This window comes from Pseudorca crassidens, chromosome 15 (assembly GCF_039906515.1).
Source record: "Pseudorca crassidens isolate mPseCra1 chromosome 15, mPseCra1.hap1, whole genome shotgun sequence".
Classification (NCBI taxonomy): Eukaryota; Metazoa; Chordata; class Mammalia; order Artiodactyla; family Delphinidae; genus Pseudorca; species Pseudorca crassidens.
The window spans coordinates 51,824,859-51,851,486 of NC_090310.1; the positions used below are offsets into that span (position 1 = coordinate 51,824,859).

The window sequence follows — 26,628 nt, forward strand, 5'->3', positions numbered from 1 at the left end:
TTTTCAATGCAAGATGACTGATTACATAAAGAGTACCTACAATAACCGTGGTTGACTGCAGAGAGGGACACACTCCTTCACCCCTCCCTGAATCTCGCTGCTCGCAAGGTGACTTTGCAGCCCCTCCCAATGTCCCCACTTACTTTGGTCTACAGCATGCAGCAGAAACTCGGCTGTGTGCAGGAAAGAACAAGCTCCATCTGCTTGCAGGAGGATGACAGACCAGGTGGGGTGGAGATGAGAGGGTCCTGCTAAGACCATCCTAAATCAGCCAGCCCCCAGTTGGGCCAGCAAACACTTGAGTGTGCCCATTCCAGCCCAGATGGCTGACCCACAGATTCAGACTACATAAATGGTTGCTGTCCTAAATCACTGAAGGGAATTAGAACGTGCCATCCCAATATATGCCACTTTGCATATGGATTTTTCTGAGCCGAAGGCAATTGAGAATCAACAAATGCAGAAAGAAACCTGGTCAGAGCTTCCCTTATCTAATTAAAGCAGAAACTTCTGAGAAATAAAGCCTTCCATATAGTCCCCCTCCAGGGTGTTTTGTGGCCATGAAGAAGAAAGTCAGCACCAAGATGTGTCTGCACAAACCTTACTTAAAATAACCCTGATATTCCATTAGTTTCACCATGTATTTACCGTCCCACAATTTTCTGCCCCTAGAAGCCCACTAAGCTCACTAAGGCAGGTGAAAGGACTTGCCCAAGGTCATAACTTGTAAATGTCAGGGTCAAGGCTCAAATCAGAGTCTTTTGTCTTCAAGTGCACTTACTTCCCAGAATTTTGCAAACCATACAGACCTTTCCTTAAACACGTCCTGCTTGGATGACAATGGTCTCTAAGCTTTGGGGGGTCTGAAAGCGCAGATAATGTTATTAGCACTGTTATTTCAAAGGAGGGCCTAGAGGAAGGAACAGGTCCGGGCGTTCTTGCAAAACCCCGGCTGATACTAGCTCTTGCAGCTCCGGATTGTTTCAGCGTGATTAAGTGATTAAGTGCTCAGGCTCTGGCCACACCTTTCTTACCATATGAGGAAGAGGTCGCAAGATGATGATGAAGAGAGAGGTAACTGAAGGCAGGTAGGTGTAGAATCATAGGATCCTTAGCTGAAATACAATACATATTCTTCAGACCCACCTACCTTCCTAGCTCCCCTTTTCTAGCACAGAGGTATTAAGAAAATTGCCTGTAGAGATACACCAAGTAAAAGGAAGGGCTAAGATTCCAGCTCACCTTCGTTAAATTAAACTCCTGGTGTTCTCTAACCGTACTCTGTACCTCTGGTGTGCACTTTGCACCCCGCCCCTTACAAATCCATTCTCCACACAGCTACCAAAGTAACTGTCACCAGAACGTAAACCAGATCACGTCAGTCCCTGTTGAAAATGGCTTCCCATAACACTCAGAAAGAAATCCAAGCTCCCCATCCCTGTCCTATGACCACTGAGCTCATACTCAGATGTGCATCCAAGTCTCTTAGAGGACTAGTTAAAACGTACACTGCTGGGCCCATTCCCGGAGTTTCTGATTCATCCATGAGATGGGCCGAGAATGTGCATTTCTGATAAAGTTCTAGGTGATGCTGATGATGCTGGTTTGGGGACCACACTTTCAGAACTGCTGCTGTACGCAATGAGGCTTCTGCCTACTTCTCAGACTTCTGTTCATACCATGCCCTTGCTCACGACGCCTACTCCAGCCAGGATGCCAACAGCACCCCTGGGAGTGGAGGACGGAGGAAGGAACAGAATGCATCCATTTGTTCATCCTCTTGGGTAGTTTACTATGTTTGTCAATTCTCTTTTTGTGCAGTTTATTTTAAACTAAAACTTATGTGATTTCTGTATATGCAAAATGCTTCTGGGGTACAACAGAACATACAGTGATAAGTACCGTTCATTTCATGAAGAAGAACCACATGAGCACATCCATAAACTACCCCTTCTCTGACATTCTCTGTGCCAGCATCAGAGCCCACCCAGCTTCCTGGGCTGGAAATCCCAACCTTGTTTTACACTTCTTACTCTCCCTCACCTTCTACATCCACCAGGTTAGAAAATCCTCTAATTCATTTCCATCTTCCACCCCTCCTCTTATTTCCCATGTGTCTGAATTACTGTCTATCCAGCCTTTCAATCCCACTTCTACCCTCCCAGATACAACTAATCAGCCAGACCCACTTTCCAGTCATATTCAGACCTCACTCTTTCCTGCTAAAAAATATCCATCGAAGGGTCCCTAGAGCCTTCAGGATCTAGTGCCAATGCTTGGGCTGGAAAGTAAAGCATTTATGGTGGGACACTGCTCATCTCTGCAGCTGCAGCTCCTGCCTTCACCACCTGCCCTCCTACCCCAGACAGACAAGCCACGCCCCCATCCCACACCCATGCCCTTGCAGGAGCTCGACTGTCCCCTCATCTTAGCTGTCCTTTGATCCGCTAATGGACTCACCCACCAATATGCAGACCGAAGGGGGCTTGCTCTCTGAGGCCTTCTCGGTCAGTCCCCTGGACCCACTGCCCACCTTGGTCTCCTCACCCCACAAGGGGTACAATCTACCACCTTCCTCATTGCAATGTGACTGTGGGGGGGAAAGCACGGGGGTGAGGGTGGTAGGACATCTGGGGCCACATGCTGAGGGCCTGCAGTATCAAACCAAGACATCTGGACGTAATTTGGTGGACAATAAACTGATATAACACATTTTCTGTTTTGTTTTAAATGTCCAATTCTAGTAGGGACTGGAGCTTGAAGAAAGCAGGACTCATGGCAAGACAGTGAATAACTGAACTAATTATCCACCAGGCACACGTAGGAATATTGATAGGTTCCTTAGGATAACAACTCAGAAATGGAACTCAATTTAACTCATTTCCCTACTTTCCCTCCTCTCCCTTCCAAATGTGAAATCACATTCTTTTTGGTTTTGTGATTGGCTTTAAATAATAGACAGAAGCCTCTATTTAATGCACCGTCAACTATCAACATTTCCTCTCACTGAGAATATTAAGCCTCTGGTTTTTCCTCTGTGTCTCCAACTAGTTCTCCTTTCCAAGATTTGTCTATACCCTTACTTTGCACTGACAAAGTTAATAGATTTTTCATTCTGTTTCATCAATAATAATTAAATATTTTGTCTACCATTAGGTTGACTCTAAACATTGAAAGACTAATAAATATGATCAGAATTGTTATCATTATGACGACCCTGTAAGAATCTTTCACTGTAAATACAAATAATGTGCTACAATTCCACTTTCTACTTTTTGAGCTGGATATCCTAACTCTGTGGGTGCAATTGAGTTTAAATCACCCGAAACTGGGAATGAGATAAAAAGATGGCTATGTGTCCTTTCCATGTTATACAGGAACGCTGTCTAGAGACCCACCCAAGGATGATTTATTTCTCTAGAAGAATGCCCTTTTGTTTGACTTATTATTTACTGTAGTTTAGGGCCCAGCTTTTCTGAAGTTAACTAGATAAGTTGCAGCCATTTTTTGTTCTGTAAGGGATGCATGTGATTTGTGTCTGGTAGAAAAGACAGCCTCAGGGGTTATGGTTTCATTACCCTCCAGGGCAGTAACCGGTTTTGTATCTAATTGACAAAGCTTGTTGCAGCTTTCCTTTCCTCTTTTCCTCCAGTGCTCTTATAACTAGACTTATCATCCTGCTGGTATCCTCACTGAGGAGCTAAATAAATCTTTCAGTCAAAATACTTTCTATGAGGATGTGTTTTTAGTTTTTTGCAAATTACACTTGTTAAATTATTTGCTTCACCGATGTGCAGCCTGGGGTATGTAGGGTGCCTGGGCCTTTTGGAGCTTCACTGAGTGCCCTACAGTTTGGTTTCAGAGCTACCTTGGAAAGAGGCCAAATTCGGCCTGTCCCACTTGGCTTCACTTCAGCTTTTATTGATGCTGCACTTCCATATTCCTCTGGGATTGGCAGCTACCATAACTGTTTCTGTTTTCCTGGCAGCAGTTGTGAGCATCAAGGGGCTCCGTTTCTGTGTGTGTGCAGGGGAGGGTTTGGGGGATGGTGAGTGGGAGGGGTTAGTAATAAAGACCAAGGCTTCTCCAGAAAAGGACACTCCAACCCGGCAGCCTGCCTCAGATACAAAATCCCACAGGTGAGGAAAAGGGGCAGCCCAACCCAAGCTGGGATTTGGGATGTGGGGTGGTGGGGGAGGGAAGTCAGCTATAAAACATTCAAATCTCTGCTCTGGCTGCCACTAAGAAGACGTGGCTGATGAAACTGCAGATCCCAGTTAAGCAAACTGAGAGCTCTTTCTGCGTGCTGGGGAAAGAGGATGGTATTTTAAAATCTGGTTGTAATTTAAGCTAATTGTCTAGAAAACTGTGCTGTCCAATAAGAGAGCCACCAGCCACATGTTGTTATGTAAGCTTTAATTAAAATTAATTAAGATAAAACCTCAGTTCCTCAGTCTCACTGGCCACTTTTGCTGTTGTTGTTGTTTTGTTTGTTTGTTTTCCAAATGCCAAACTGAATTAATTTTGCTAAAGAGAAACTCTTGCACTCTAAGAAAAATAAGTGCAGTCTAGATTTTGTGCACAGGTTGAGGACAAAGCCCTGAGATTACCAACTGTGCATCACAACCCTCTTCACATGTGGTAACAGGCAGCCCAGGTACAGACCATGTCCATCACTGCAAAGTTCTGCTGGTGACCACTTCTCTAGAAGGACGACAGACCACTTTTCTTTCAAGGGAGAAAGGTCTTTAAAATTTTTGTGTGTTTAAGTATATCCATTGCCCTTCAAAGTTACGCAAAAGCGGAGGTCTCAGGAGAGTCTGGATGGGAGAGTTTCAGCTGGACAAGGAACCACACTTCTCAGGATGAGAAGGGACCAGAATTTCCCATTTTCCTCCTTGGTTTGAGAGGGAGTTGGTTTTTTGTTGTTTTTTTTGTTTGTTTGTTTCTAATTGGAATAAGAGGCATATGTGAAAAAGGAAAAGGGTGTATTAGAAAAGGATTCTGAGGGAGAGATCAAAAAAGAAAAGAAACAGGAAAATGCTTCTTGGTGGAAGAGTGGGGCAAAAAAGAAGGCAATGAGAGAGACACCTGTTGCCCTGCTGACCTCTGAAATTTATTCCTCATGATACCTATTGTCTCCTACTGCATGCTGTAATTCTCCTCTGCTACCACCAAATTTTTAATAAAAGCCTATTTCACACAACATCCTTGTTCCTGAGGTTCAGTGATATAATGGGTTTAGGGAGAGAAATTAGAGTAGGGAACAGTCCTGGGAACAGAGAGGTAAGAAGGCATTGAGGAGCTGAGTGATCACAAGGCGGCCGTAGGCACCTAGGAATTCTAGGAAAGGCTGGGGTGAGCCCTGAATAGCCAGGAGATGGGGTCTTCAGCCCTTTAATAAGGACATGAAAGAGAAAGACAAATACCATATGCTAACACATATATATGGAATTTAAGAAAAAAAATGTCATGAAGAACCTAGGGGTAAGACAGGAATAAAGACACAGACCTACTAGAGAACGGACTTGAGGATATGGGGAGGGGGAAGGGTGAGCTGTGACAAAGAGAGAGAGAGGCATGGACATATATACACTACCAAACGTAAGGTAGATAGCTAGTGGGAAGCAGCCGCATAGCACAGGGAGATCAGCTCAGTGCTTTGTGACCGCCTGGAGGGGTGGGATAGGGAGGGTGGGAGGGAGGGAGACGCAAGAGGCAAGAGATATGGGAACATATGTATATGTATAACTGATTCACTTTGTTATAAAGCAGAAACTAACACACCATTGTAAAGCAATTATACCCCAATAAAGATGTTAAAAAAAAATAAGGACATGAAAGGCAAGTCAGGATGCCAGTTGAGTTAGAGACATTTGGGCTGCATGGGTTTTAAAAAGCACTGCTGTTTCTCTCCTCTGTGATAGAAAAATGTCTAAAGATTTTTATACCACTTGTACCACTTAGGAAACGAAATATATTTTTCATGTAAGTAACTTAAAAGTCAAGTAAAGTTAGATAAAAACAGCTTTTGAAGTGGCAGGAGAATACAATCAGAGGCTACAATGCAGGCTGCAGTTCCTGAAATTTTGGGCTACCTCAGAAGAAATCCCTCAGCAGAAATAATAAAATAATGCTTAAATACAGTTACACTAGTTGCATTTATTGGCAAAATAATACATATTTTTAAAACAGTGGTTAGTAAATGCTATTTTTTTCTGACCTAGTGAATGCTCACCCACTGATTAAAACACTTCCCTGCCTTCTTTAAACCAATACGTGGAACACAATTTAATGTTTGCCCGATCTTTCAGACCGTCATGATAATGTTAGTTGCCATATGGTGCTGAAGGCGTTTATGCCCCTTCACAAATGGTCCCTTTGCCGTGGCACTTTTGGGATGATCAGGTTGTGTTTTCTCTAATTCCTGTTCCTCCCACTTGCTGTCAGCTGTCATTTCTCCCTGCTGTTCATGCAAAAAACTGTAGAAACAAACCTTCTCTGTTTATATTTGGTGCCTTGAAAATTTTAATGGCCGTGACTCTAAAGAACTAAATCTTACAGAATAGGGAAATACAGTTGAGCCTTGAACAACGTGAGGTTTTAGGGCTGCCAACCCCAGTGCAGTTGAAAATATGAATATAACTTTTACAGTCAACCCTCCATATCCGTGGTTCCGCATCCCCCGATTCAGCCAACTGCGGATTGTGTGGTACTGTGATAGGTATTTATTGAAAAAAATCCATATAAGAGTGGACCATGCAGTTGAAACCTGTGTTATTCAAAGGTCAGCTGTAATAAGAACAACTGGCTACAGCCCCATTTGAAACACTATTTGGCTTTCTGGTTTGAAAATTAATAAAGGGAAACCTTACTAAAATGGAGTCAGGAGGCCAGAAGGAGAAGCTCTCACAAGGTACCACTGGACATCAACTATGGGAAGAATTGTCAGTTACAGACCCCAGAGAAGAATCATCAATAGGAAAGAATCATGAATTACAGGCCCCCAAAAGGAAAAGATGTGCGTGGCATCTCCCACAAGATACTGACTAGCCCAGCAACTCAGCCCCTGAGTAACCCGCCATCTCCCTGAACTCGCACTTTTCTCCAATGGATTTTTGTTCAGAACAACCCCTCCTGACCTCCTCCTTTCTCTCTCTACAATAATATTCCCCTCCTTTGTTCTATGGACTTGACTATGGCTTTTGCTATAGCTTGCTTGTCCTGAATTGCAACTCCTCTGCTATTCCTAAATAAACACATTTTTGCTGATAAAATAACTTTTATTTTTAAGGTCAACACCAGTTTGATATGTTTTATGAAGAGGCATTATTTACTTTATGAAGCTGAAAATTTTTTGCTTATAATCCTAGTAAAATAGCACTTAAGAAAGTTGAAAGCTTAGCGAGATTGTATTTAATACTTGTTAAGATTTCTTTCCTAGCTTTACCTCATTTTCAGAGGCACCTGGAAGAAAAGTAAATGCCTTTAGAAGTGCAAGTCATCAGTATTTTCTAAATATAAGTGAGTTATGATGATTAATAACCAAAAAAATCATGAGAAATAAAAATGATTCAATGATGATAAACTTCTAGTTCATCAAATCACATTTCACTTTATCAAAAAATAGTACTCTTTCTCTAACTGGTTTCTGCTTATATGACAGCAGAAGAGATACTCAGCCAGTGATTACATTTAATCTCTTCAAAATGACCTTCTCTGAGGAACTGGAAGCCAGGAAGTATTTTTTAATTATCCTATAGATTTCCAGAGCCTGGGAAACTGCCTCAGAAAACCACAAATATTTTGGGATACTCTAGCAGATTCAGGGAGAGATGTCACTCGCCAGCTTATAATGAAGAGCAATGGCCATCATCATGGTGGCGCTGGTACTCAACCTAGACCTGAGTTACCTGGGAGAAAAGGCTTGGAAATGCCTCTAAGTTAGCCCTTGGCCTTCTTGCCAAGTTGTATAAAGTGGACAAAAGTAGTCAAGTGCACTTAATTGCATTTGGCTTGAACTCTCAAATTGTTGATATTGATAATTTTTAATTTAAAAGATGAAAATTAGATATGATTTACTCTAATATTTTGAATGTGTTGAAGTACAGCTTTCCACACAGGTCTCAAGGACCTCTCACCATTTCAATTATCAAGAAAATGAACAAACTATAATAAAACCAAACTTAGTTGGAATCAATTGTATCTAAAATCCCCCCTTTTTTTTAACAACATCTTTATTTGAGTATAATTGCTTTACTATGGTGTGTTAGTTTCTGTTTTATAACAAGGTGAATCAGTTATACATATATCCCCATATCTCCTCCCTCTTGCGTCTCGCTCCCATCCTCTCTATTCCACCCCTCTAGGTGGTCACAAAGCACGGAGCTGATCTCCCTGTGCTATGTGGCTGCTTCCCACTAGCTATCTATTTACATTTGGTAGTGTATATATGTCCATGCCACTCTCTCACTTCATCCCAGCTTACCCTTCCCCCTCCCCCGTCCTCAATTCCATTCTCTACGTCTGCGTCTTTATTCCTGTCCTCCCCCTTCTTCAGAACCATTTTCTTTTATTCCATATATATGTGTTAGCATATGGTATTTATTTTTCTCTTTCTGATTTACTTCACTCTGTATGACAGACTCTAGGTCTATCCACCTCACTACAAATAACTCAATTTTGTTTCTTTTTATGGCTGAGTAATATTCCATTGTATATATGTGCCACATCTTCTTTATCCATTCATCTGTCGATGGACACTTAGGTTGCTTCCATGTCCTTTAAAAATCCCTTTTGATACTAGATATTTACAGTGAATTTGGCAATTGTAGGCATTCTGCTAGTCCCTGGAGAGAAAAAGATAAGTAAAATATGGTCCTTGACCTCAAGAAACTCAGAGTATACTAGGAAAGACAAAAGCATTAAATGAAATGTGAGTGCAATGTAGTATGTGCAAGGGTAGTTTAGTGGTAGCACAAACGAGTGATCAATTCTTATCAAATGGGTCAAGGGAGATATCAAAGAGTAAAGATTTCTCATCTGGGTTCTGAAGGATAAATAGGAGTTTTCCAGTCAAACAAGGAAGGATAAGTGCCTTTCAGGAAAAGGCAGCAGTAAGCACAAAGCATGAAATAGAATAGTTTATTGGGGGAATTTTAAGCGTATTCTTAGGGTTAAAGCAGAGAGTGTTTGTAGAAAACTGGTGGGAAATGAGGCTGTAGAATTAGGCAGGAGACAAATTATGGAAGACCTTGTATTTCATTCTGATGAGTCATCTTTATCCTATAAGAGGGAGTCATGGAAGCTTTTAAATAGAGGAAGAAGAGGTTCTGATTTGTATTTTCAAGATTACTCTATGATGACAACTATGGAAGAGGAAAAACAATTAGAAAAAAGACTAGAAGAAAACTGCAAAAGAGTTAACAGTGGTTGCCTCCAGGTGGTAGAAAATTGTTTTGTTTCTTCTTATAGCAGAATGCTGTTCTTTCAGGGAAGCAATAAAGTTTCGGTAGTATAGATAGCTGTCACCACAATACTTTAATTCAATATGAAGAATACTGACTACATTTGGGTCCATCCTTTGCCTTTCTCAATTCTGTTTACACAAAACAACTACGGTATAAATCTACAGAGTATTATGATACATATTTTGGAAAAACCAAGTCAACCAGTAAGTGAGTTGTGTCAGCCCACAGACCTCACGAAAAGGCCTGATGACCTGAACCCCTGGGAGGCCACCACGATGAGCCACATACGTTCCACTGATTTTGAAGGGAACCAACTCTGACTCTGCATGAAGTCTGAACAAGTTTTGCATCTTACTTCGCCTTAGAGGCAACACAGTATCATCACACACCCCTCCACAAGTCACCTCAAATTCAAGTAAACTCTAAGAAAAACAACATGTTAACAATGCAAAGGAGGCTTCCACTCTCCATCCTAAACCTTCTGAACAGACTGGTGGCCCCAAGCCCCTGGTTTCTAGAAAGCCTGGAGCCATCACCACCTTGCAAGGGCACAAGCAATAAATAATAGAAGCAGAGGAACGCAAAGCTTTGGTCAAGCTGATGTGTATAAATGAGACGAGCAATGCACGTGACCAGCACAAAATCCAATCACTACTACATTTATGACAAATAGAAAGTGTTATGAGGAAAGCCTGACAGAAGCACTTCGTTAAGCAAAAACTATTACTCCGTGACACTCATCTGTAAAACAAGCATAATAATGGCAACAACCTTATAAGGTTATTATAAGGAATTGAACAAATAATACACAGGAAGTGCTTAGAAAGTTGTCTGGCACACAGTAAGCACATAATAATTTATAGTATCATCATTATTATTATATCTGGCACAGGGAGAGTGCTCAGTAAATTATAGTATTATTATCATTATTATTATATCTCATAACTTTGACTCTTTCCAAATATTCCAACTTATAAATCTCCAGGATATTCTTACTTATGTCAAAGACTATTTACTCAATACTGTGATTAAAATGAAATAATTAGAAGAATGTTTTGAGAGAAACGATTAATAACGCTTCTTTACCTCTTCATATCTGTCAAAAACTGCTCCTTCTTGCAAAAACGAAGGAACTTCCTTCTGCCAATTAAATTCATAAGGTTTGGCCATGATTATATTTAAGACCTGAAAATGAAAAAGGGTATCTCATTAGTGAACACAATTAAAAAACAAGTGAAGATCAAAGGTTAATCATTTTATATTTACATGTTTGCAAAAGCTTTTCTTCATACACATGGACTAAGTCCATAAATTGTCTTTTTTTTTTTCTTCTTCCCTTCATCTGACCCTGAATTCCCTTCTCCTGGTTGTTTGGTGATCATTTGGTGATTGTTTGGGAAGCTTCCCCTTTCCTCTTCAAATCCTATAAAATAATTATGTATATATAAAATCTGATGTCATCAGATAAAAGACAGAAACCACACACCTAAACCTACATATAGCAGAGGACTGCTGTAAAGAGCAAGAGGTTCTACAAGCCTCCACCACAAGGTGAACTCACGGCCAGGGGGAGTTGACAGGTGATGGGGTTGTAGAATCAAGTAGCAGTAGCTGTAATTTTTATTTCTCTTGGTCCTGTCTTTAGCCCTCTCTCACCCCCTACTCCCTTGGGCCATGCAGTGAACAACAGAATGTCTGCTTTGTAGCATAGGCAGTGAGTATGACATTGAAGGGAGACTGGCATTGTCCAGAGTGGCTGCCTACACTGAGGAAGAACTGGATGTTCCTTTTACCCACCCTTCTTAGCATCCTGCACCATGGTGTGCATGCAATAGCTATAAACAGGGCATGTTAAATGAAAAGAATCACCAATAAGAATCACCAAATATTTGAGCAATGCAAAGAACAGGGAAGGCAGACACCAAACACAGTAAATAGAAGAACTTACACCCAAGAAAACAGAGTTAACAGGACAAACAGAATCTGACTTTGACTTAAGGATGGCTGATATCCTCAGAGGGAGGAAAGAGTGCATTCTCTTCCCAAAACACAATTAACTACAGATTCTAGAAATTTTAAAAAGATTGTTGTAGTCAAACTCCTAATAAATAGGTGACCTGCACTGTAAAGAGAATTTGTATGAAGTGCTGAGCCAAGGAATTATCACAGAATACAACACAAAAAGAAACAGAAAGCATGACTGAAAAATTAAGAGAGATGGAAAATGGAAACAGAAGATTCAAAAACCACCTTATAGAAGGATGTCTTCTATTAGAAGGAGAGAAAGTAAAGCCAATGGAAAAATGGGAACAATTAAAGGAATAGTAGAAAAACATTTCTGAAATCTGAATATTTGTGCTCTCAGTGTGAAAAAATCCAGTGATGCAGTAGGTATAAATGGGGGAAAAAGATACACACACCTAAACATTCCTTGAGGTGACTAAGAACAAGCAATATGAAGAGAAGTTATGAAATTTCTCAGAGATGCATAGAGAGAAGACAATTTAGAATTGAATGGCAATCAGCATGGAATCAGGCACAACATCAGAGTATTACACATGAGAAAACAGCAGAGCAATAACTGCAAAGTTTTGAGGGAAAGTAACTGTGGACTAGAAACTCTGTGACCAATGGAATAATGGTTTAATTGTTAGGAGAAGATATATTTACAGACTTTCAAGGTATCAAAAGGGTTTAATAACCTACTCTGAAAGAGTTAATGTATTATATATTCTGTCAAGAAGAAGAAGAAATATAGAAAAATAAGAGATATGAGAAGTAAGGCTGGCAGGAAGGAAGGGGAAAGGAAGGAGAAAGGAAGGAAGAAAGAAGGGAAGAAAGAAAGAAGAAAAAAGTTTAAAAAAGAGACAAATTTTACTCTTAAGTCTTATGTATTATACAAAAAGAAGAAGATATAGAAATTACAATCTAGCATCCAAATTCCAGATTATATCAACACAGGTAGGTGCTGGAGGCAAGGAAATATGGAAAAAAGGGAGGTAAAAAACATTTTAGGGAGTGCAATATAGGTAGTTAAAACTCTAGATATTGGCAGAAAAATAGAAGATCAATTATGAGTGTTAAAAATTTAAGAATTTTCCTAATAGAAAATTTTAAATGGAAAGTATAACTTGCAAATAAATGAGGGAAAAAATAGAACGAAGAAATGTGAGCCTCTTTTAAAAAGGAAACAGATAAAAGATGTGGGAAGGGAGAGGGAAAAAAGAAGAACACACAATAACTGGAAAACAGAAAGTAAATGTATTACTAACTGTAATAAATATGATTTGGCTAAATCCATTTATAAAAGACAGAGGCTTTCAAATTAGGTAACATTATAGTTGTTTACCAGAAATATTTATAAAATAAAAATTATACAGGAAGTTTGAAAATGAAGGGATGAAAAGAAGATATAATAGGCACACACTGGGAAAGGACCAGATGTAACACTAATAATGTTAGATGTAACACTAATAATGTTAGACAAAATAGACTTCAAGGAAAAAAGCAAGAGACAGTGATATGTCATATTAAGAGAAGGGGTGATCAAAATTTTTCAAGTCATTAACATTAGATATGTGACCACACAGCATCAAAACATAGATTGAAAAACTGAAAATACAAAGAGAAACAGGCAAAGTCACAAACATATTAGGAGATAATGATTCTCAGAAATTAACGGAAGAATATTGAGGATTTGAAAATCACACAAATTTAACCAAAACAATTTAAATGACTCAAGTTAACATAATTTAAATATATTACTTAATGAGTTTAGCCCCCCCCCCCCACATATATCTTTCCTTCATTCTCTCTTTGTACCCGGCTTCCCCAAACACAGATAACAATCTCAAAATCTGATCATGATTAGGCCACAGAGAAAATCTCAGTACTTTTCAAGAGTCAGAAATTACAGTGGCCATGCTTACTGACCATGACTAGGCCAACTTATAAATTAATGACAGAGAGTGTGTAAAACCTACACACATAGGAATTAAACATAAACATACACACTTCTAAATAATGCTTGATTTGAGCAGAATAGTCAAAGCAGAAAGTATAAACTTCTTAGAAATGAAAGATGGGAGTACTATATATACATTAAAACCTAACCCCAAATAATAAAATAATGACTGGTAAAAGTTAATTATTTTCTGAATATGCATATATTAGATAAAATTTGGCAGGTATTGGGGAGAGAGACAGAGAGAGAGTTGGGGTAGAAAGGAGGATGAGGAAGAACCGTAAACTCACAATATCCATGATGAAAGGTGGAGTGTAAATACAGAGAGAAGGTGAACACCGTAAGAGATACTATGTATAACTTTAACCAAAATATTTGAAAACTTAAAGTGGATGTTTTTCAAAGTTAAAATAAATTTGGCTCAACAAATGAGCAGAACACTTAAACAGACCAGTAATCTTGGGAGAAATTGAAAAAATAGTAAAAGATTAGGCCCAGATGATTTTACAGGTGAGTTCTACCAAATCTTCTAGGAAAAGATAAATCCTGTGTACCTACATTTTTCTAGGACATAAAAAAATAAAATAAAATAATAAAATAAAATAAAGCTACTACCCAACTCATTTCACGAGTGTCTTGTCAGACTCTGACAATGACACCACAAAGGGTTAATAAGAAACCAACCAACCAACCAACCAACCAACCCTAGAGCTTATTCTCACAGAGAAAAACCTCTGCTAAAATATAAACCAATCTATTCCAGAAAGTTACTGAAAGAATAATTTGGGATGTTTCCACACTGAAAACAATCAATGTGATTCACTAAGGAGCAAAGTCTAATACATGTACACATTACAAGGTGATGTGAAGCTGAACTTGAAAAGTCTCTAACACATACCATTAAATGAAAACCACGTTTTTGCAACAAGCCATGTAGTAATATGGAATAGGAACAGTGTGACACCATTTACCTAAATACACAGCCACAGAATGACATGAACTGTGTAGTAAACACACACACACACACAAGGCAAAACTATATATTTTTCTAGGTAAATATTCATGCATATAAATACATTATTAAAAAGTTTGGAAAGAACCTTGCAAATTTATGACTCTGCTTACTTCTGGGGAGGGAACAAAGCTTGGGGCTGAAAGTCAAGATATCTTTCATGTTATCTCTGTCCTGGACTTTTTTATTATGGGAATATATTCCTGCATTCATGTGCTGCTTGTGTAAATAAAAAATAATGCAAATTTCAAAAAGGAAAAAAAAAAGTTGAAATCACACAGATAGGCAGACACATGAATCTTTAGTCCCAAATAATTTAAAGCAGACGAAGAGCACGTTAGGTCACGTTTCAAGATAGTTTCTGCACAATGGCAACCACAGGTGTTTGAAGGAGGAACTCATCCAATATTTACTACTGACCAGGCTAAAAACTGATCAAAGCATGAAGGGCATTCTAACCAGCCCAGACTGAGGCAGGAAGCAGCCCTCTATTCATCAGTACCAAGGCCCCCCATGGAAAGCCAAGGCAGACAAGCCATGCCAGTGGGAGAAGAGAGTCCATCTGTGAGTAGGCTGGTCCATGTCTCAGTCTCCCACAATGGCTGTGACTAGGTCTCTCTTCCTCTCTCTCTCTGCTTCTCTGTTCCTCTTTGTCTGCCTCTCCCTGTGTCTTTCCATGCCCATTTCTCAGTGTCCACAAACACAGCCCCTCCACCCAAGGCAGTGTCAAAGCAAGTTTCTAGTGCAGTGATGTGCATTCCTGCCTTCTATGTCGTAAAACAGATCTGCAGAGAAAAACGGACCTGCAGACCCCCCTCAGGCTATCATGGACATGTTGTTCAGTGACCTATGATAAGATGAGTCAACTACAGGGACCTAAGTGTTAGCATTAAAGAAGGATGAAGAAACAACATGGTGGCTTCACCAGTGAGCAAAACACCTCTCCTCTGCAGGACTTTATGTGTTCTATGATCTTTCCACTCCTGCCAACCATCCCTTTCAATATTTCCTTTGGTTTTATTGTAAAGGGAATAGCAACAAGGGGCTTGCAATATGAAATGCTCACACCAAAAATGAAATTAAAAGACAGCTTATATCAACTTGTATCATCTTTCATTGGCTTAACTCCGGTTCTCCCAGGATCAAAAGGACACACGGCAGACGTCCTCAGTACCTGATGTTTCTCCGATTTCACTACTATCCTTACTACTAAAATATTCATGTCTACCTTGGATACTAATTTCATCATAATGGTCTAATTATGTGAAGGATGTTGGTGGGAGCTAATGCAAAGAGGAGGGTAATTGTGACCTTAATCTCTAAAGAGGTAGACAGTGGAGGTAGGAGCTCACCTCACTGCTTACTTTTCCTGAGTTTTGGATTTCTGAAAAAGTTAGATGGCATTTCAGAAAAATGACATTGGAGTATCCTGAATTTTCCCAGTTTTAAACAGGATTTGGGGGGAGGGGGACTGCTCCTTGAATTGTCTCAGAAATACTTCCTCAGGTCTGGCATTAGGGGCAGCGACTGGTTTATTTTATGTAGATGGTACAACTATGACCTGCAGACCAGAAAACATTGGCCCAGCCAGTCATGTTTAATAGCAGTTTGATCCAGGTAATTGATTATTAAACAGGAATAAATGAGGTATGTGTCACAATCCAACTGACTCCAGAAAAAGTTAAAAGGACAAATAGTTACTTCTTTTAAAAGTCAGGGAGCGGGGAACTGGCCACTCTGTTTGCAATGATCTCAAAGCTCCACCCACAGCTAACTGGTAAAAAACCAAAAAGCAAACAAAAAACAAAACGCTTTCATTGCAATGCCAAAGGCTCCTCTCCTCAAATTCTCTGGCTGGCCTTCTAAGGTCTCATTTACAAGATACTTCATGGTTCAGTTGTCTCCTGGAAGAACATTACCTCACCCCACAGAGCCCACAGGAAAGTGTCCTTCTTAAGGAACACGGGAAGTAAAGGAGAATTTACACAAAGAATGGATATAGAACTCGGTACTTTTTCCAGAGTAAACACCTTGAGTGACTATTGGAGGGAGGCCAGTGGGCTTTTAAATAGTCTCCTTGTTTCTAAATTCTTACGCAACTGAAATGGATTAGCTGTTATATTGGCGACAGAGGAAAAACTCCCAGGGTTGCAGGGAGGGGACCAGAGAGAGAGAGGGAGTCCCTAGAAGACCTCGTTTCAGAACAAGTGGCAAAAAGCTCCTTCTAAAGATGATGAGGGACTGAAAGCGTTAGTGGGGAGGACCACCAGGGAGCTCAGGTCAGCTGTGGGGATCCAAATACTCAAGGAGGATGTGCCCATCACCCAATAAGATGGCTTTCCATCCACTCACCCATTCAGTTGGGGTGAACCGAGGAAGGGCAGCTCTTTGTTTGCTGGTCTGCTCTGCCCCGCATCTTTAAATCTGCTGTCTAGAAGGTGGTCTTCAAAGCTTACCAGACTACCTATCCCAGATATGCTAGCTCAATTATGGAGTCAACTCTTCTCCCCAGGCCAGTTGGGTCAAAACTTTGGCAAATAATTTTTTGTTTCTGGACCTATGCCTCATGTTCTGGTAGAGAGCAGACAGGGGGATGTACATGATATCAGGTATATTTAAGGTCCGGGGTATCGCAGGCTGAATCACAGCCCCCAAAAGATACCTATATCCTAATATCTGAAACCTATAGGCATTACCTTATATAGCAAAAAAGGACTTTGCAGATGTGATTAAGTTAAGGATCTTGAAGATGGAGAGATTCTCTTAGATCTTCCCAGGGGGTCCTAAATGCTATCACAAGTGTCCTTGTAAAAGTGAGGCGGGGAGATTTGACACAGATGAAAGGGGAGGCAATGTGACCACTGAGGCAGAGATTGGAGTGATGCAGCCACAAGTCAAGGAGTGTTGGCAGTCACCAGAAGCTGGAAGAGGCAAGGCATGGGTTCTTCCCTCTAGCCTGGAGGACATGTGGTCTTGTGGACACCTTGATTTCAGACTTCTGGCCTCCAGAACTATGAGAGAATAAACTTCTGTTGCTTTCAGCCACTAGTTTGTGGTAACTTTTTTAACAGCAGCTCAAGGAAACAAATACAGTGGGCCCTCTGAAGCTGGGCATAGCAAGTTGCCAAATCAATCTGAAAAGGAGAAAGGACAGCTCTGCCTTGAGGGATGGGCATTCAACATGTGTTTGTTCAACTGAATCGAAGAAAGACAGAAAGAAAAGTAGAATAGAATTTCATCTAGAAATGAACTCAGATAATTCCTGTCCTTCTATTCCAATACCCCTTTGAAAAGTAATTTCTACAGTATATCTTTCCCCTGGATCCAAATGCCATTTAACAATTTTGCACCTCAGCAATAAATACGAACTTTAAATAAAACCTGCAGCTTCCCCCAAGCCAACCAAGACATTCTCCACTTTTTGTTTCTATTTGTGAACAAATGAATTCGTCTGAAAAAGCGTTTGCTTCCACTTGATAACATACAGCTTTCAAGTAAACAAACAGGCACCATGGCTCAGTTATGGATTTTCTTAAGTGAAACTTTTACCTTCCACCTTACAACAAAAAAGTTCCATAGAGAATTAATCCCTTCCCTATCCAACCATATAAATTCCATTAAACCAAATAACCCATGGCCTTAAATGACCCCATGTTGGGAACAACCAACATTGTTTCCCAGAACACAGAGGGTTGGGATAAAAATTCCACTGACGAAAAAGTCAATTAGTTGACTCCATCAAGCACATTTCAACATCCTGCTCCTCGATCTTTAAATAAGGTAACCCTTATATTTCTAAAAACAGAAGTACAGCTACAGCAGATCATCCAGAGCCTTTAAATAAATGGCTTTACTTCCAGTAAGAATTTAATTTGACACTGACATATTGCATCATTAATGACAATTTCTCCATTTGCTAAAAATAACTCCATTTTTATCAAACCATTAAATAACCTTTTTAAAAAGCATATAAAGGGTGAAGGACTAAGAAAATGATAATAGGCAATGTGCAGGGTTGGAGGTAGGGGCATTCGTGTACTTTGATGAAAAAGAATTTTGCAATACATTTCTACAGCCTTGAAAATGTATACAAAATCTATGTACAAAGATACCTTCTCACTGCTGTGCTGTTTATGGGGAATAGCACTGCTGTGCTATTTAAGTCATCTTTATATGAACAACAGTAAGCAATTGGTTACATATACGATAGTATTTAAATATTCTGTGCCCATTAAAAATAATGCTTTCAATGAATAGTTCTTTGCTGAACAAGAGCAAATTTAGAATAGTTTCTAAAAATATTCACAACTCTTGGCAAGCAAATACAAATATTCTCAATATATTATTAAGCAAGTAAAAAAGCTGGTTACAAAATTGTTTGCAAGTATGATCCAAATTTTTATGTGTTATGTACACGTTCCTTACACACACACAAACACACACACACACACTTTTTAATAGAGGAAAAAGACAAGAAAAATATACACCAAAATATTGTACAAACAGTAGTTACATTGTGGTGACATAATTTTAGGTGATTTTTATTTTTTTAATACTTTCTGTATTTTAACATTTACAGTGACTATAATTTTTATACTCAAGAAAAATGTTGAAAGTAAAGAGAAGATGACATTAAAATTATTTTTTTCACATAAATCAATTTCTATGTCCATGTTTTCCACCAGAATTCCTGGCAAGAACAAATACCAGGACGAAACTAATACATAAAGCTCTAAAATGTTCTTTTCCTCTCAAGATTTAAAATCATGACTGTACATCAGGAGCCTCACACACACCAGTTATAACTGATTCTTAGGAAGGAGTTACTTAATAATACTGACTAAACCTTGGGTATTAACTCTGAAACTTCTAGTACACTTATATTTAGAAATAAAACAGATTATGGTGGTGCTGGATTTAGTCTTTAAGGAATTCTGAACTAAAGAAACCTAAGGTCTTTGTCATGATTCATCTATTAAATTCATAATAAATACATAATAAGTATATTTATTTATTAATAAAGCACCACTTGATTCAAAATAATTTCCTGGAATTTATAAAAGACACAAATTAAATAGGAATAAAATTAAAACAACAAACATTTACTCTTTGACTCTGTCTCCCCTGGTCAATATTAATCATACTTAAGAGGTAAACATTATATTCTTAAAACTTAATAATTACAAAATAGATGAATAAAAATATTAAAATAATTTCCCTTTATAAATTTATTAGGTATAATTATGATGATATTACAGGGTTCATTATATCAGAATTTTACAAAACATGTTTAAAACATGCTTGATTATCCGGGATATTTAGGATCAGCTTCATCTGAAGATAATGAATAACTGTTAACATATAATTCAGTCTGTAATGACCAGTTTTTAAAGAAATTAGAATATGATGAAGTATATAGTTTCCCAAGAAAAGAACTGATTTGTTTCAAAACAGTGTTTGGCTGTTCGTGTCTGCCTGCAGCAATTCCCTTGGAAATGACTTGTGGGCATACATGCCAGCCTTCCAAGATCCTCTTGAACAAGTTAAGTGGCTGAAATTGTGTTAAAAGTAATTGTCTATGACTATGGTTCTCTGACCTGATAGTGCCTTGCTATTCACCTCTTCCCTCTCAGTTAAGTTTCTCTGAAGGACTCAGGTAGAGACCCGGGTTTAGGGACCAATATTGTTGAAGGAGGATTCCATGTCAAACGTTCAGAGCAGCAAGTATGAAGCCTTCTGAGGTTCCATTTCCTCAATATTTAGTAAGTCCTTGGCTTAACAGTATTATGGGGAGAGACCTTCAAGATGGTGGAAGAGTAAGACGTGGGGATCACCTTCCTCCCCACAAATACATCAGAAATACATCTACATGTGGAACAACTCCTACAGAACACCTACTGAATGCTGGCAGAAGACCTCAGACCTCCCAAAAGGCACGTACCTGGGTAGGGCAAAAGAAAAAAGAAAAAAGAGAGACAAAAGAATAGGGACGGGACCTGCACCTCTGGGAGGGAGCTGTGAAGAAGGCAAAGTTTCCACACCGTAGGAAGCCCCTTCACTGGTGGAGACGGGGTGGGGAGGACGGGGGTGGGGGGAAGCTTCAGAGCTACGGGGGAGAGTGCAGCAACAGGGGTGCAGAGGGCAAAGCGGAGAGATTCCTGCACAGAGGAACGGTGCTGACCAGCACTCACCAGCCCAAGAGGCTTGTCTGCTCACCTGCTGGGGCGGGTGGGGGCTGGGAGCTGAGGCTACAGCTTCAGAGGTCAGACCCCAGGGACAGGACTGGGGTTGGCTGTGTGAACACAGCCTGAAGGGGGCTGGTGCACCACAGCTAGCCAGGAGGGAGTCCAGGAAAAAGTCTGGACCTGCCTAAGAGGCAAGAGACCATTGTTTCACGGTGCCTGAGGAGAGAGGATTCAGAGCACTGCCTAAACGAGCTCCAGAGCTGGGAGTGAGCCGCGGCTAACAGCGTAGACACCAGAGACTGGCATGAGACGCTAAAACTGCTGCTGCAGCCACCAAGAAGCCTGTGTGCAAGCACAGGTCACTATCCACACCTCTCCTCCCGGAAGCCTGTGCAGCCCGCCACTGCCAGGGTCCTGTGATCCAGGGACAACTTCCCTGGGAGAACATGGCACCGCTCAGGCTGCTGCAAGTTTACACCGGCCTCTGCTGCTGCAGGCTCGCCCCACATTGTGTACCCCTCCCTCTCCCAGATCTGAGTGAGCCAGAGCCCCTTAATCAGCTGCTAATTTAACCCTGTCCTGTTTGAGCGAAGAACAGACGCCCTCAGGCAACCTACAGGCAGAGGCGGGGCCAAATCCAAAGACTAACCCCAGGAGCTGTGCGAACAAAGAAGAGAAAGGGAAATCTCTCCCAGCAGCCTCAGGAGCAGCAGATTAAATCTCCACAATCAACTTGATGTACCTTGCAACTGTGGAATACCTGAATAGACAATGCATAATCCCAAAATTGAGGCAGTGGCTTTGGGAGCAATAATATATATATATATATATTTTTTTTTTTTTTCCTTTTTCTCTTTTTGTGAGTGTGTATTTGTATGCTTCTTTGTGTGATTTTGTCTGTATAGCTTTGCTTTCACATTTGTCCTAGGGTTCTGTCTGTCCGTGTTTTTTTCATAATTAGTGCTTCTTATCATTGGTGGATTTGTTTTTTGGTTTGCTTGCTCTCTTCGTTCTTTCTTTTTCTTGTTTTATTACTTTTAATTTTTTTAATTTTTAATAATAATTGTTTATTTTTTATTTTAATAACTTTATTTTATTTATTTATTTTCATTTCAGGAAAAAATCTGTAAAAAATACAAATACATGTAGGCTAAACAATACACGACTTAGTAACCAAGAGACCACTGAAGAAATAAAAGAAATCAAAAATACCCAGAAACAAATGACAATGAAAGCACGATGACCCAAAACCTATGGGATGCAGCAAAACCAGTTCTAGGAGGGAAGTTTATAGCAATACAATCCTACCTCAAGAAAAAAGAAACATCTCAAATAAACAACCAACCCTTCCCCCAAAGCAATTTGAGAAAGAAGAACAGAAAACCCCCCACAAAGTTAGCAGAGGAAAGAAATAATAAAGATCATATCAGAAATAAATGAAAAGGAAATGAAGGAAAGAGTAGCAAAGGTCAATAAAACTAAAAGCTGGTTCTTTGAGAAGATAAACAAAATTGATAAACCATTAGCCAGACTCATCAAGAAAAAAGGGAGAAGACACAAATCAATAGAATTAGAAATGAAAAAGGAGAAGTAACAACTGACACTGCAAAAATACAAATGATCATAAGAGATTACTACAAGCAACTCTATGGCAATAAAATGGGCAACCTGGAAGAAATGGACAAATTCTTAGAAAAGAACAACCTTCTGAGACTGAAGCAGGAAGAAACAGAAAATATAAACAGACCAATCACAAGCACTGAAATTGAGACTGTGATTAAAACTCTTCCAACAAACAAAAGCCCAGGAATAGATGGTTTCACAGGTGAATTCTAACAAAACATTTAGAGAAGACCTAACACCTATACTTCTCAAACTCTTCCAAAATATAGCAGAGGAAGGAACACTCCGAAACTCATTCTACGAGACCACCATCACCCTGATGCCAAAACCAGACAAAGATGTCACAAAGAAAGAAAACTACAGGCCAATATCACTGATGAACATAGATGCAAAAATCCTCAACAAAATACAAGCAAACAGAATCCAACAGCACATAAAAAGGATCATACACCATGATCAAGTGGGCTTTATGCTAGGAATGCAAAGATTCTTCAATATATGCAAATCAATCAATGTGATAAACCATATTAATAAATTGAAGGATAAAAACCATATGATCAGGCTTCCCTGGTGGCGCAGTGGTTGAGAGTCTGCCTGCCGATGCAGGGGACGTGGGTTCGTTCCCCGGTCCGGGGGATCCCACATGCCATGGAGCAGCTGGGCCCATGAGCCATGGCCGCTGAGCCTGCACATCCGTAGCCTGTGCTCCGCAACGGGAGAGGCCACAACAGTGAGAGGCCCGCATACCGCAAAATAAAAAAACAAACAAACAAACATATGATCATCTCAATAGATGCAGAAAAAGCTTTTGACAAAATTTAACACCCACTTACGATAAAAACCCTCCAGAAAGTAGGCATAGAGGGAACTTACATCAACATAATAAAGGCCATATATGACAAACCCACAGCCAACATTTTCCTCAATGGTGAAAAACTGAAACTATTTCCACTAAGATCGGGAACAAGAAAAGGTTGCCCACTCTCACCACTATAATTCAACATAGTTTTGGAAGTTTTAGCCACAGCCATCAGAGAAGAAAAGGAAATAAAAGGAATCCAAATCAGAAAAGAAGAAGTAAAGTTGTCACTGTTTGCAGATGACATGATACTATACGTAGAGAATCCTAAAGATGCTGCCAGAAAACTACTAGAGCTAATCAATGGATTTGGTAAAGTAGCAGGATACAAAATTAATGCACAGAAATCTCTGGCATTCCTATATACTAATGATGAAAAATCTGAAAGTGAAATAAAGAAAACACTCCCATTTACCACTGCAACAAAAAGAATAAAATATCTAGGAATAAACCTACCTAAGGAGACAAAAGACCTGTATGCAGAAAATTATAAGACACTGATGAAAGAAATTAAAGATGATACAAATAGATGGAGAGATATACCATGTTCTTGGATTGGAAGAATCAACATTGTGAAAATGACTCTACCACCCAAAGCAATCTATAGCTTCAATGCAATCCCTATCAAACTACCACTGGCATTTTTCACAGAACTATAACAAAAAATTTCACAACTTGTATGGAAACACAAAAGACCCCGAATAGCCAAAGCAATCTTGAGAACAAAAAACAGAGTTGGAGGAATCAGGCTCCCTGACTTCAGACTATACTACAAAGCTACAGTAATCAAGACAGTATGGTACTGGCACAAAAACAGAAAGATAGATCAATGGAAGAGGATAGAAAGCCCAGCAATAAACCCAGACACATATGGTCACCTTATTTTTGATAAAGGAGGCAAGAATATAAAATAGAGAAAAGACAGCCTCTTCAATAAGTGATGCTGGGAAAACTGGACAGTTACATGTAAAAGAATGAAATTAGAACACTCCCTAATACCATACACAAAAGTAAACTCAAAATGGATTAGAAAAAAAAAAAATGGATTAGAGACCTAAATGTAAGGTCAGACACTATAAAATTCTTAGAGGAAAAAATGGGCAGAACACTCTATGACAAAAATCACAGCAAGATCCTTTTTAACCCACCTCCTAATTTAAAGGAAATAAGAACAAAAATAAACAAGTGGGACCTAGTGAAAATGAAAGCTTTTGTACATCAAAGGAAAATGTAAACAAGATGAAAAGACAACCCTCAGAATGGGAGAAAATATTTGCAAATGAAACAACTGACGAAGGATTAATCTCCAAAATTTACAAGCAGCTCATGTAACTCAATATCAAAAAACCAAACAACCCAATCCAAAAATGGGCAGAAGACCTAAATAGACATTTCTCCAAAGAAGATATACAGATTGTCAACAAACACATGAAAGAATGCTCAACATCACTAATCATTAGAGAAATGCAAATCAACACTACATTGAGGTATCATCTCACGCCAGTGAGAACGGCCATCATCAAAAAATCTAGAAACAATAAATGCTGGAGAGGGTGGGGAGAAAAGGGAACACTCTTGCACCATTGATGCGAATGTAAATTGATACAGCCACTATGGAGAACAGTATGGAGGTTCCTTAAAAAACTAAAAATAGAACTACTATAAGATGCAGGAACCCCACTACTGGACACATACCCTGAGAAAAACAATACAAAAAGAGTCATGTATCAAAATGTTCATTGCAGCTCTATTTACAATAGCCAGGACATGGAAGCAACCTAAGTGTCCATTGAGTGATGAATGGCGATGAATGGATAAAGATGTGTCACATATATACAATGGAATATTACTCAGCCATAAAAAGAAACGAAGCTGAGTTATTTGTAGTGAGGTGGATGGACCTAGAGTCTGTCATACAGAGTGAAGTAAATCAGGAAGAGAAAAACAAATACCATATGCTAACACATATATATGGAATCTAAAAAAAAAAAAAAAAAGGGTTCTGAAGAACCTAGGGGCAGGACAGGAATAAAGATGCAGATGTAGAGAATGGACTTGAGGACATGGGGAGGGGGAAGGGGAAGATGGGACGAAGTGAGAGAGTGGCATGGACATATATACACTACCAAATGTAAAACAGATAGCTAGTGGGAAGCACCTGCATAGCACAGGGAGATCAGCTCGGTGTTTTGTGACCACCTAGAGGGGTGGGATAGGGAGGGTGGGAGGGAGACGCAGAGGGAGGAGATATGGGGATATACATATATATGTATAGGTGATTCACTTTGTTATAAAGCAGAAACTAACACACCATTGTAAAGCAATTATACTCCAATAAAGATGTTCAAAAAAAAAGTATTATGTATGATCTTTCAGAAATGTAAGATATAATTTATACATTAATGATTTTTGTGGTATTGAATTACAGACATGACTGCTAAAAATAAAACTTTGTTTGATAGGAAGCAAGATAGATCAACCTTTAGGATATGAAAAATATATATAGAATGTGTTTCCTGGGGAGAGGAATATGTAATTCAATTGTTTTTTCTCTGACTTAATGGAATAACAAACCCGTCGTAGAAAGAATTTTTTTGTAAACACATAAAAATTCTGCAAAGTAAAGGCATCTTATTTCTTTTATGCTTCTGATATAAAGTACTTTTGTTTTTACTGACTAAGGGAGTACAGCAAACAGCAGAAGGTACTTTATTACTACTGAGTACTTAAGGTAAACAGAGTTAACCACAAGAGCCCTGATAAATACAACAGTACTGAGAAATAAGACAATTATTCAAAATTGTGATACATGTAAACAAATGACCGGATTTCCTCCCTCTTTCAAGAGCAGAATTTGTTACTGTTTTCAAGACCAGAACTAACAGAATATATGGTGGATGTGTACAGTTTACCATGGATAGAAACAACCTCCTGCTGAGTACTGGGTGTGAGCCACACACAATAATATTTGGGGAGAGTTCAGCCCTTCTCACTTCCACATAAGCGTTCTGATAAGGTCTGGAGAAACAGGTAACAAAATGGCGACATGACAGATTAAGTACAGTTTTAAGTGGAGGTCATAAATAGATTATAGAAATAACTCTGTCTTGGATCTTGATTCATGGTGTTCTTAATTGACCAGCTAAGACAGAAGTCTGGGGCTTTGTCCTTGGAGAGCCCAGGGGTCCAGAGTGGGAACTAAGACCATGGGGGCTTGAGTCGACTTCTCCTTCAGCCTTAGTTTCTTCTCAACCAGAACATCCTTTGAGCTATTGATGGTAAGATCTTGATAGCCAAGCTGGGGACTCAGGTCTTCTGGGGACTCAAGCCAGGAGCATAAGGCAAAGATCAGAGACGGTGTAGGCCCCATGAGCTTGCCTTTGATCAGTGGTTCTCAAAGCATGGTACCCAAACAGCAAACCTCATCTGGAACATTTTAGAAATGCAGAAATCTCAGACCCCACCCAGATCTTCTGAATCAGAAAATCAGTTGGGAGGGCGGGGCTCAGATATCT

The 26,628-nt window shown here is 39.5% G+C and overlaps 1 protein-coding gene across 7 annotated transcripts in view; it reads right to left on the minus strand.

Annotated features, from left to right (window-relative positions):
- The window catches only part of PLCB4 (phospholipase C beta 4), a 420,918-nt gene that overhangs the window by 146,533 nt on the left and 247,757 nt on the right, over nt 1–26,628 (minus strand). For 6 of the 7 annotated variants that reach the window (XM_067707497.1, XM_067707492.1, XM_067707493.1 and 3 more), the window contains one exon: nt 10,557–10,655. In XM_067707497.1, coding sequence (XP_067563598.1) covers nt 10,557–10,640 — 84 coding nt within the window. In that variant the 5' untranslated portion in view covers nt 10,641–10,655. Of the gene's footprint in view, nt 1–10,556; nt 10,656–10,736; nt 10,759–26,628 lie in introns of those variants that run through there. The other variant, XM_067707498.1, reaches the window with a different exon arrangement.